A 12705-nucleotide genomic window follows, 5' to 3' on the forward strand; every position below is an offset into this window, starting at 1 on the left:
GCCATTGGAGCCTTGGGGCATCTCAGACCTGTAAGTACCAGAACCACCCAAAGAGCCCTGCCAGTTTGGTTGGTTAACACATTTCAAATACTGAACAAATCCAGCAAAATATTCATGTACACATTCAGAAAAAAGTCACTGTTTAACCCACAAAGAATTTCCCCCAACTTAGGCGATATTTTTTATGACTGAAAGCAGCATATGTTCTGTCAACTTTAAAAGAGGGTAAAAAATTCACACAGAAGCAATTTGTCAGCACAGTTTATAAATGCTATCAAGATAAACACTTACTTCTTGGGTGATGGGTGGCCTGAACTGTTTGTGTAGTTCAATAATTATTCTTAGACAAATAAGAACATTCTCTTCATTTTCCGTCTTAAAAAAAAAAAAGCATTTAAAAAGAGTTATACTTCTGAAAACTTATTTTAATCTAAAGACTATTTTCTAAGCATTTTCTGCATATACACCCTCCATCAACCAACTTAGATTTGGTTTGTAGAAAATTCATAAACCCACAGAACACAGCTGTCCCAGAGAGGAAGCTTTCGCAGTCTTTGGTGGACTGTCTGAAGTATAGCCCGCCAGTAGGTCCTGTGAGAGTAACACTCAGACAAAAGAGTAACTGGCAATTAAGGCAAGTCACACTACGAAGCAAGGTCTTAACGGCCCAGCAGACACGTTTCATTGTTTGAAAATATTGCCAAAAGAGCAATGAGTGAGCAGCCACCATGCACTGGGCCCTGTGCTAACACTTTACACTGTCGGCATGGGGGTGCCTTCCACATCTTACTATGAGGAAGCGAAGGCTTGGGGCAGGAAAGAATGGGGCTGACATGACAGAGCTAATACATGGCAGAGCCAGGATCTGAACTCAACTCTGTCCCCCTACAGAGCTCATCTTTCCAAGGGGCCCAGAAACATGACAGAATTCTAAACACACCAAGACTAAGGACAACAAGAAAACAATTTCAGAGGTTAGCTTAACAGGTACCAAATGGATTAACCCCAAGAATTTGAGCAACTCTTTGACTACTATGCATCTACTGCGCCTGACACACAAACATAGAGGCACAAAGCCAATGACCCCTGTACTTGGAGTCTGTTGACCACCACCCACTTTCAGATTCCCACTATGTCTAGTCAATCCCTCAGTGACTCAAAAAAAAAAAGATTTTCATTTAATAATCTTTCTTAGTAATCTGGTTGGCAAAGTGGAAGAAAATGGACATTAAAAAAATTTCTACTCATGTGAATCAGAACTTTAGTGAAAAAGTTGTATAATGCAGGATTTTACAGTGAGAAAATCATTAAAAGTTTTGAATGTGGCTAAATAAAAATTCTCAAAAGTTACCTCCAGAAAGCGAAACATAACAGACAAAACATTTTTTGTATGAGGGCGAAGATGTTCATTGGTTGGTATTCTATGAATTATTTCAAGAACGAGCTTCCGCAGTTGCTGTTGAAGAGAAACAAAAATGTAAATATGAAATCCTTCCAAGAGTTCCAAGGTAATTCTTTGGCATCCTGCAAGTGTCACACAGCTGTACCCAGCACTGGTAACCACCATACAATAAGAAGGAGCCCATTTTAGAAATGGTTCTGTAAATTATTTAAATGTAATCCAAAGCATGTACTGCAAACCAGTATTTTCAGTATTTCTACAACTGTGTACCAAATCAAGTAAGCCAAATTTTCCTCTTTTACACCTTATCGGTATTGCCAGGAGGAGGACACTAATGTGTGCATGTGGGGTGAATTTAAGATGAAAAGAGCAAAACACCAAGTGAACTTCATTAGCAGTCTCCCTTCATAAGCTCTGTTTAGCTCCTCTGACGTACTCTCCAATTACCTTGGGCCTAAGGACTAATTACATCATAAGCTGTGCTAAGCTTTCATGATTTTGTCTATAGAACTGACAACTAAAAAAGTAGGTCAAATAGGTAGATCTTGAACTGGTACCACATAAAAGTGCTTTGTTTAGCAATTAGCTTTCACTGGTACTATGGTAATTTTTAAAGTTATTTTTAAGGGATACATGCTGAAATATTTATGGAAAAAAGTTATGATGGGACTGTTTTAAAATAATCAAGGCGAAGAGGGGGGAGGCAAAGAGTGGGTGGGGGTATAGATAAAACAAAACTGGCCAGAGTTACAAGAACTGAAAATAGTAAGATCAGAGCTGGGCAACAGGTATGGGAAGGGTCATGAAACTGTTGCTCCCTCCTATATATACACATGAATTTGGCTATAATACATAGCATATGCACACGTCACTGGTCAGCAAATGTGAAGAATTTAAATTGTGAAAGAGATGGCTATGAGGAAATAAAACCAAGATATTTAGCTGAGGAGGCAATGGCCTTGGACAAAGTTATCCTTATATGACAAAATTTCTTTTGTTTTTAAGGGGAGCCATAAGTTTTTTGAGTTGTTTTCATTCTTAAGTGCTTGCACTCCTACAGCAGGACATTTTTTTTCTCATTATATTTTTGAACAGGTTTACCTGGGCTGGTTTCTCCTGAAGGAACTGAACTTCTCCATCTTGAAGAAATGTAAGAAATCGAGGGATGATGTGCTCCAGGAACGTAGAATATTGAGGAGATGAAGTGACATTCTAATTATGCAAAAATAAAAGAAAACCCCATAAAGGTTTGTGTACATATTCAAATTCACATATTATAATAACCTCAAAAGGAAAAAATTGTAGCAGAGCTGATAGTAATTTTTAATACTTTCAGATGCTTTAGTGATAACATAGTTTTAAAGAAGTTAAGATGATTGCTGCTTCTGATATCCAATTAGAGAGAACTAAACACTAAAATTTACTGGTAAACCTAGAAACACTCGCACCGTGGAGAATGTTCACCTAACTAAGGGAACTGAACGATGGGGCATGACTGACTGGATGGAACCAATGGCAGAGACCACCTTCCCGAAGAAGTGATGCTGACACTAAAACCTAAAAGGCCAGCAGGAGTTAACCACGGGAGAAAGTGGGAAAGGTTCTAAGGAAAGCACATGCAAAGGCACAAAATGACGAGAAAGGCTGAGTGTAAAAGGTACATATTGAACTTTTTCTAGTTCAATATGGCAGGGATGGGAGTATAAGAGGAAGGAATTTAAACTTTTATTATCATGAGTCTGAGAAGCTGGTGAGTCAAGGCATCTGGGCAGCTAAATGTGTCTGGAGCTCCAGACACTGATCTGGGAGGAAGATAAAGACATGGGGTTGTCTATTACCTGAGCAGTCTATAAAGAAGGAAATACAGGCAAAAACCAGAAAAGAGTGCGCTGCCACAGGAGCAAAGAAAGAACCGCCATTCTTGGGATGCACACCTGAGCACTGGTCTCCCACGGCCAACCCAGAGCTCAATTCCAGGGGCCCCGTGCCCACAGCACGCTGTGTGTCAAGAGGCACCCCTAGGAGCCAGACAGCACCTCACCAGCCCCTCCCCAAGCAGACTGCGAATCCACTGGGGACAAGAACTGTATTTGTCACCTTTCAACCCCAAAGTGTAAGACTTTTTACGAAACACCCACATTCAAGGATTGAAGGAAAAGAGGGGTAAGAGTCATGATGGAACATTATCAAGGTTATCAAGAAATCAAGCTCATCTGCACGTCAGCCCATACCATCCAGATTCCACAGCCTTCAAACATCTAAGTTTCAAATTTCTCCCACAGGAAAGATTCAACAAGGTGCCCAGTTATTCTGCCAGTATTTCAACTTAGCCCCTGGCTTTTTGATCCATACGAATGCTTCCTGTGACTTCTAACTTCAACATTTCTTTATTTTCTGCCCTGGGAAATGGCCCATGTGATATTTACTTAGCCTGGAATCTTATCCCTAAGTGGTTAATGAAATGAATTTCTAAGATTCCTTAAACCACTGGGAATTCTTAATTTCACTTAAATATTTTGTTCTGGGATAACAGTGGTGGTAATTTAGAATTACCTACTGGTGGTCATTCTAGTATTTCATTCTTCGAAGGACTCAGTCATCTGAATTTCATTTAAGGTAAATGCCTATCAGATTTCAAAAGGCACTATTTGGAAAAGCCCCAAGTGTTATTACTTTGCTAACTTTTAATTCTGTTAATTTAATCAATGCATCTGAGACCAAAGCCAGGAACTAACTTGCTAACTGCCAGACCCTAAACAGGAGAGAAAGGGTTGAGACACTTAATTGAAAGAGCCCCACGCCCACACTAGGAGGATCACAGGCAGCTCCACAATTTCAGCCTCTCAAATAAACTTTAAGGGCTGTGGCTCTCTCCTAGCAGTTCTTCCAATAAAATGCAGAATGCAGGCCTTTCCTGTTCTACCGCCCACCTCTTTTTTTTAGCTTTATTTATTTATTTTTTAACAATTTGCACTAACAGCTTGGGTGGACGAGACGAGAAAGCTCTTTAGCTCAATCTCTAAATATCTCAGGATTTTTTCCCACCTCAGTTCAAGGCAACAAATCCTGGAAAACATCTATTTAAATCAAAACAAAAAAAAACAAAAAATTCCCTCAGCAAACAAAAATACCATCCATTACTATAGAGAGTAGGGTATCTAATTCGATCCCACGAACATTTATTTAATGTTTAGTGATTCAAATGACCATGACAGAGGCTAGGAAACATTTTATCTATTGTTCTTAATCATATTAACTCTGAGAAAGGTTTTATCATAGCCACATTAAAAGAAAAGCGAGTTTCTCTTCGGCTTTTGAGACTAACTGGTACCAGGCTAACCATAAAGTAGGACAAAATATGAGAGAACAGTTTCAGGTGCTGGACCAGAGGCAGTGCAAGACCATGATCTCTAGAAGAAGGGGAACTCACCAACTGTGCCCCACCTCGGCTCTCTGCCTGGGTACGGTTTCCCAACCAGGCTCAGCAGGCTGGAGCCCAAGGAAAGCATGATGGTCCTGCTGAGCTGAGGTGCAAATACCAAAGTTTGCAACAGCTGAAGTGGCCGGAATCTGCACGGCAAAGCCCCAGAGAAAAAGGAACTACAGAAGGGGGTGTGGATGGTCTCCTGTGAGTCCTTGACTGAGGACTGGGCTGTACTTATGGGTGAGGGAAGGTAAGACTATCTGAGGCTTACCAGGGAGTGGGCACTTGAGGACTGAGAAATGAAGAAAGACATCAGAGGTTTAGCAATGTCAGAGGATGTTGGGGGTCCAGCCTCGACACAGTGCAAAGACCTTAACACCTTGATAGCACCTCATACGTTCAGCTGAGGAAGGACCATGCCCCAGAGTAAGGCCTAGTTTAGCCCCAGCCCAAAAAAATCTAAAATCAACCTCTGATGAGATCCACAGAAAGATGGGGTTTGGAGGTTGAATCCTACAAAGTCAGAGGGACTTGGGAAACCCCTTGGGATTCCCAGAGATCCTCTCTACCATGGCATAAAACCAAGCCTACACAAGTTCAGTGAGATCAGCCAGCACCTGAACTGCTGACTATAGTGAAAATATCAACACTCTTCCAAGGGAGATAACAGAATCCAGGGTCCTTACATGTCACACACAATGTCTGGTGTACAATCAAAAACTACCAGACATGCAAGGAAGCCAGATAACGTGACCTGTAGTCAATAAAAATCCACCTTTATAGAGGATTGTATTTAGCAAAGACTTCAAAGCAGTTATTATAAATACGTTCAAAGAATAAAAGGAAAACATGGTCTCAATAAATGAAGATGGGGAATCTCTACAGAGAAGTGGCATCTAAAGAAGAACCCAATGGAAATTCTAGAACTGAAAGTACAATAACCAAAATTTTAAAACAAAAATACAAATAAACTGAAATTTAAAAATAACATCCCAGCAGATGTGGAGATGACAGAAAAACAGTGAATCTGAAGGCAGATCAGAGAACAAAGAGAAAAAAGACTGAAGAAAAATGAACAGAATCTGAGGGACCTATGGGTCAATATAAAATTGTAGAATGTAAGAGCCAGAAGAGAGAAACTGTTTGATCAAAGTTGCAGAAGTTATAAACAGGAGAGCCAAAACTGCCAGCCAGCTCTCATTCCCATACCATCCATTACCTAACATAACAAATCCACAACAAAAGTTTGAGTGTATCCTGAAAGCATATGCCTAAAAGGGCTACCATAGTTGAAAATGAAAAAAATGTCAAGGGGATCCCCTGGTGGCACAGTGGTTAAGGATCCACCTGCCAATGCAGGGGACATGGGTTCGAGCCCTGGTCCAGGAAGATCCCACATGTCGCAGAGCAGCTAAGCCCACGCGTAACAACTCCTGAGCCTGCGCTCTAGAGCCCGCGAGCCACAACTACTGAAGCCCGTGCACCTAGAGCCCATGCTCCGCAACGAGAAGCCACTGCAACGAGAAGCCTGCGCACCGCAATAAAGAGTAGCCCCTGTTCGCCACAACTAGAGAAAGCCCGCGTGCAGCAATGAAGACCCAACGCAGCCAAAAATAAATAAATTAAAATAAATAAATTAAAAAAGAAAAGAAAAGAGAAAAAGGTCAAATAACCAAAACAAAAGCAATATTCCTCAACACTGTTCGGGAGTCACTATCACCAGTGTGAAGAAACTGGAGAACACTGTACAAATTTCAATTTTGAAATACAACAAATTACATTAACAAAGATAATTTTTAAGTTACTAGTAAAAAGACTGACAGGGAAGCTGTAGGAAAGCACATGTGAATACTTATCTCAAAATGAAAAGCTCATATCTCAAAATTTAAAGCTTTATAAAATATAATATAAAATAAAATATAAAGCTCATACCTCAAAATTTTCACTAACTTCTTGCATCATTTTTAACTTTGTTTCATCAGCTGTAAATGGCAAAACAAACCATCAGATTAATTGAGAAATTGTTAAGAATGTTCCTAAAATTACTGGATTTAATAATTTAAGAGAAGCAATCAGATCTTATCAGTTTGACTGTCATGGTCTAGAAGCAGGCACATAACTAGTTCCCTACAACCAGTCACACTCACTCATACTCCCAAACATACACGTGCATGCACAGACAAGGACACAGATACACACATACGCGCACCCACATGCGTGCCTCTTTGGGGCTCCAGCCAGAAATGCTCATCACTTTGCTTCTCCACGAGGTAGAGAAAAGGGAAATTAAGATAAAAGTTAATGTGACTACTTATCTCAATGTGCACATCATTTGAACTGAGATGAAGGAGTCACATCAACACGTTTCTTAATGACGAAAAGCATCAACTCACGTGTATTTACATCCGTGAGAGCTGCCACAAACTGAAGGTATTTTTTCATCAGAGTGGTTTGGTCAACCACCGTGGCCCCTTGTGTTGCAACAAACGCCATTTTTCTTTTGAGCTAGTTCGTTTCTCAAGAGAAAAGTGTCATAACCACGAGTTTGCCCAGCCTACAAAAAGAAGCATATGATTAACCAACTTACTGAGGGCACAGGTTCCTGATCGCTAGGAAAATCTTACCTAAATGCCTGTGTTAATCTAAATAGTTTTCCATCAATTCAGAAAACAACACTGCTCCCTCTGCTTTTTTGAAAATAAAAGTTACTTAAGTCCATACTGTCTATTAATTTCTAAACAAGATTTTTATACACAGATGCTTTTCTTTCCTATGGTATGTCCATCTTTCCCTAGGCTAGGGGCCAGCAAACTCTCTGTAAAGAGCCAGAGAGTAAATATTTCAGGCTCTGTGGTCTGTCCCAACTCCTGAGCTCTGCTGGAGGCACAAAATAGCCACAGACAACTTGTAAGCGAACGACCATGGCTGTAATCCATAAATCTTTACTTACAGACACTGAAATGTGAATTTCATTTGAGTTGTATCATGAAACATTATTCCTCTTTTGATATTTTTTCCCCCAACCGTTAAAAAAATGTAAAAACCATTCTTATTTTTCGTGCTGTATAAAAACAGCCACCTGGCTGGATTTGGTCTGCTGACTGTAGTTGGACCACCTGTGCATTAGGTGAGGGGTTCTCAAACTTCACTGTGCACTAAAACCAGGAGCCAAAGGTGGACTCCCAAGCACCATCCAGAGACCTCGGTTCAGGGAGGCGTCCGGGAAGCTGTAAATTTTGCTTGCATCTGACATACAATAGGCTAAATGCTTCAAAAAGCACCTCAGTGAGTTGGAAACAGGTGTGGATGACCCCACTTTGAGAACTGCAGCTCCAGGCTGAAAAACAGGAGACTTGGTCTCTATTTTAAGAGCCCTCTTAAGAGAACCTAGTGAAATTGCTCTTACCCATCCTCCCCGCGAATGTAACAGTCACATTTCACTCTACATTAAGGAGCAGTTTCATGACTTGCTTTTCTTCTTTCTTCAACAAACACACCATTAACTCTTCTGCAGGCCTTTCAACGGCCCTGCCTACCAGATACGCTCCCTTGCAGCTCACACTCCTGCCCCAAGCAATGGGGCCACCCTGACGCCACAGATCCTCTTCCGCCCGCCCTCTCGAGACACCAAAAGCAGAGAGGGTGCCTGCCGCTGTTCCCGCGCAGCCCGCCGGCTCCGGGGGCAGGAAAAGTCACTAATGAAACCAACCGTAGGGATTCTGGCAGCCCCGCTGGATGACCCGACTTCTGCTTCCTCTTCACCTCCCATCACCGAGACCCAAGACTCAGGGTCACGGCCACTCCCTACCTAAGAAACTTCGGGTGGGTCGTGCCCAAACTTTTTAAAGGCTTGGATCCACTTCTTCACCGAAGGCGTCAACCCCCCATTTTCCGAGACCCCGAGAGGCCAGGCTCCGCTATCCGCTGGGCCGGGGGGTTGGGGGCCCCGAGGGAAGACGTCCCACCCCGCCTCCAAGCTGGAGAGAAGCTCCAAGACCCCAGGAGCCAAGGGCCCGGGCCTGGCTTCGGTGCCGCCCCCGCGTCCCGGCCCAGGTTGTGCGGGCCGGAGCCGGTGCCCCGCCCGCTCCCGGCAAACGGCGCCGCCGCGCCGCCCCGCCCCGCCGCGCCAGGCCTGAGGCGGCGGCGCCGGGCCAGAGGGGGCGCTGTCGACGCCGGTACCTTCACTCTGAGCGCCGGGCCAGGCGAGCCAGGTGCCTGCGTGGAGGCCGAGAGGGGCCAGGGCAACAGGGGGCGCCTCCGGGGGGAAGGGGGGGAAGGGGCCCCAACCCCACACTCTATCTCCCCGGCCTCAAACAGCCCTCGGCTTCCCTCCTTTTGTCACCCTCTCCGGACACCCAACGCCCGCCTCCTGGGCCGGGCTACGGCGGGCGCCGAGGGTCAATTCCCGCGCCACTAGCCTTCCGCCTCCCGGCGATCCCCGGCCAGCCCAGGCAGCAGTGGCAGCGGTTTGAGAGCCGCCCTCGGCCCCCGCCACCCGGACTGGGCCCCGATGGGGGGCGGAGGGACCCCGGGTTGCTCGGAGCCTCTCTCCATCGCTATGCGCCTCCCTCCATCGCTCCGCTGACCGCGGCGCCGCAGAGGCCTCCCCACGCCCGGGCCCCGCCGCACCCGTTGGGGCCGCATCGCGCGCCTCCCGAGGCCGTTCCGCCGCCGTACCGCGCCTGCCCACACTTACCCCGACATCGGCGGCCGGCTTCCTGCAGCCCCAGCCCGCGACCCCACCTAAGCCCTCTCAGCCGCCGCCGCTGTCGCGCCGCAGCACGCAGTCCCGCCCCCGCTTAAAGCGGCCGCGCCCGCCGCCGGAGGAATAGGCCCCGGCGCACCGCCTCCAAGTGGGTGCGGCCTGGGCGGGCGGCGGGAGTGGGGAGAGGCGTCACGCCCGGGTGCGCCTGCCTGGCCCTTTAAACCTCTGTCCGCGTGGGCGGGGCCGTAGGCCGGGAGGGAGGGGCAGGCAGTGACAAGCGTCTTTGGTTCGGCTCTTTCTGCCCTAAGTATCCTCGCAGAAGCCAGGAGGCTGGAGAGGGACGCTTGGGGGCTGCTGCGGGGCGGTGGGCACCCGCGGGGCTTCCTTAGCAGACGGCGGACGGGCCCGGGAAGAGGCCACCCCTGAACTGAACGTGGCATGCTGGGCGGGGTTTTCTCCCCAGCTTGAGCCCTGGGGTCCTTCTTAGCCCGGGGAGGGGGAGGAGGTAAGGAGGGTCTTTGGGAAGGCGAAGGCTGCAGACAGACGGAGACCCTGTAAGCAAAGGAGAGCTCAGGTGTTCTGCCTGGAAGAGGCCGGCCTGGTCATTTGTTGCAGCTGCATCACTCCGAGGCTAGACCGCAGTGGACCGCTTTTCAGCGCCTACGCGACGGGGCAGGTGCCTTGGCTCAGAGCAATGATGAGAGGGAGGGGAAAGTGGGGCCCGGATGCCCAAATGAGGTGATGGCTGGACCAGGAGGCCCCCTCAGGCCTCACCTGCAGACTCCATCTATGAGACTGGTTGAATGATGAGCTGTTCCTGGAAACACGTGGTAATCATGGTAAATGGACAGAGCATGAAAGTGATAACCTGACCTACCTCCAGCCCCTCCAGGACCTGGCTCCACCTCCTGCCCCTTCCTGACAGTACTTCCCCATTGCTTGCCCCGCACCGCCCCACCGCCACCCCATCATCACTAACTCACCAGAATCTTTGTTTTCCCTTCTCAGACAGATATACTTCACACCTGGTAATAAATAGAGCTTGCAATTCCTACAAGATACGTTCAGAGACATGCTCCTTGCTTTTGTTTAATGTTGCCACTCAAGAACAAGCCTCAGCTGAAGCGCTGAGATTGTAAGTGGATATATATAGTGCCACTTATTTCTGCCGCAGGAGAAATATAGTGGGTCAGAACACTCCTTCCCCCATGGAAGAAGTTGCCCACCTGCAAGCAAAATCCTCTTTGCTCCTACCACCACCAACCCCAAAATTTAGGAGGTCCAAAACTGGGTAAAGTTGAAAAATCTAAGGGCTGGAACCAATGTGCCATCCGAGGGTATTTAATATTGTTGGGGGAGGGGTCGAGAAAAAAAGCAGCAGTACACAAATCCTTTGATAAGTTTCCGTTTAATTGCATGTGATAAAGACCTACAGCTGGGGGGGCGGGGAGGGTAACTGGTGAAATTCACATGCTTTCCCATGGCCTTAGCTTCTCCTACGAAAGTACCCATCATGCTGCTATGATTTTTGCCTGTTTTCTTGTCTATCTCCTGAATTAGATGTTGGGGACAGTGTCAACTTCATCTCTATCAGATAAGTGAGATCATGCACCTCCTCTGCTTAAAACCCTCCAAAGACTTTTCAACTTATCCTCAATCCCTGGGCCTGTGCACCTCCCAGCCTCATTTTTCATGTTCCAGCCACAATGGCCTTGCTGTGCCTCCTGCCCACCTAGGACCTTTGTAGCTAATTCTCCTGTCTGGAATGTTCTTCCCTGAGAGGCACAAAGCTGGCTCCTTGTCATCCTTGATGAGCTCAAATGTCACCTCCTCAGAGAGGCCTTTTTAAGGCCCAATATAAGAAAACCATTGCCTGCCCCCCCCCACTAGCTCTCATAATACTGGAATTTTCCTTAGAATCAGAAATTATATTTACTCATTTATCATCTTTTTTCCCTCCTAGACAGAAAGCTCCTTTTCTTTCTTTTTTTTTTTTAATATTTATTTATTTGGCTGTGCCGGGTCTTAGTTGCAGCACGCTGTATCTTCGTTGCCGCGTGCAGGATCTTTAGTTGCAGCATGCAGGATCTAGGTCCCTGACCAGGGATTGAACCCGGGCCCCCTGCATTGGGAATGCAGAGTCTTAACCACTGGACCACCAGGGCAGTCCCTCTGTCTTTCTTTACCAATGTATTCCTTTTGCCCATTGGGCGTTGTCTTAGTCTGCTAAAGCTGCCATTATAAAGTACCACAGCCTGGGTGGCTTACCCAACAGAAATTTATTTCTCATAGTTTTGGAGACTGGGAAGTTCAAGATCAAGGTGCCACCAAGGTAGGTTTCATTCTGAGGCCTCTTCTGTTGGCTTATACGTGGCATCATCTCACTATGCGCTGGCATCATCTCACTATGTGCTCACATGACCTCTCTGTGCTCTCTCAAGAGAGAGATCTCTGGTGTCTGTTCCTCTTCTTATAAGGACACCAGTCCTATTGGATTCGGGCCCCACCCTTATAACCTCATTTAGCCTTAATTACCCCTTCAGAGGTGCTGTCTCCAAATACAGTCACTTTGGGGATTATGCCTTAACATATGGATTTCTCAAGGGACACAATTCGGCCCATAAACAAATGTATAAATTTGTACCCTGTTTGGAATAATACTGTATGAACCCATAGGATAGGAACAGCTGGAACACTAAAAAGAATACAGGGAGCCTCAAAATATTCACTCTGGTGGGCACGAGCAGTCTGCACAAGTGGTCTCTGCATGGAGTGGTTCAGGGCATGAGGCCTCAGTCTGACCTTCTCAGAGCCACCAAGAGGCCATCCTCCCTCCCCTGTCCCCTGGTGTGCTGGAGTCCCTGCTTACCTTTGCCTCACCTGTTGGGCTTCTTGGAGGCTGGCCCTAAGGGCTCCACCCCTATGAAGAACCTTTCCCCTGTGATGAATTAACAAATCCTCCCTAGGTCTCTTGTGGGTTTCAACAAGGTGGCTGGGTGTCCTGTGGTTGAAAAATTCCAGCAGAAAATCCAGTAAACCTGAGATCTAGGCCTGGAGCCATGGTAAATTCAACAAGAGATCACCCTGAACTCCCTTTTGCCTACTTCAAACTACCATAGAATTTAACCCCCAAAGCCTCTCCAGAGCTGATCGGGGGTGATTGTTATCAGCTCA

The 12705-nt window shown here is 46.3% G+C and overlaps 1 protein-coding gene across 15 annotated transcripts in view; it reads right to left on the reverse strand.

Annotated features, from left to right (window-relative positions):
- The window catches only part of TRRAP (transformation/transcription domain associated protein), a 110906-nt gene extending 101272 nt beyond the window's left edge, over nt 1-9634 (reverse strand). For 9 of the 15 annotated variants that reach the window (XR_003793067.1, XR_003793066.1, XR_003793069.1 and 6 more), the window contains exons 1-6: nt 9523-9634; nt 7220-7380; nt 6759-6808; nt 2504-2614; nt 1352-1456; nt 292-375 (exon numbers count right to left, since the gene is read on the reverse strand). Coding sequence is in view for 10 of the 15 variants with exons in the window: in XM_029219909.1 (XP_029075742.1) it covers nt 292-375; nt 1352-1456; nt 2504-2614; nt 6759-6808; nt 7220-7319 (450 nt within the window). In the remaining 5 variants the exon portion in view is untranslated. Of the gene's footprint in view, nt 1-291; nt 376-1351; nt 1457-2503; nt 2615-6758; nt 6809-7219; nt 7381-8232; nt 8871-9005; nt 9071-9522 lie in introns of those variants that run through there. The other 6 variants (XM_029219914.1, XM_029219906.1, XM_029219911.1 and 3 more) reach the window with 5 other exon arrangements.
- Between the last annotated feature and the right edge of the window lie 3071 nt (nt 9635-12705).

This window comes from Monodon monoceros, unplaced genomic scaffold, assembly GCF_005190385.1.
Source record: "Monodon monoceros isolate NGI ecotype Baffin Bay Population unplaced genomic scaffold, NGI_Narwhal_1 Super_Scaffold_13, whole genome shotgun sequence".
Classification (NCBI taxonomy): domain Eukaryota; kingdom Metazoa; phylum Chordata; class Mammalia; order Artiodactyla; family Monodontidae; genus Monodon; species Monodon monoceros.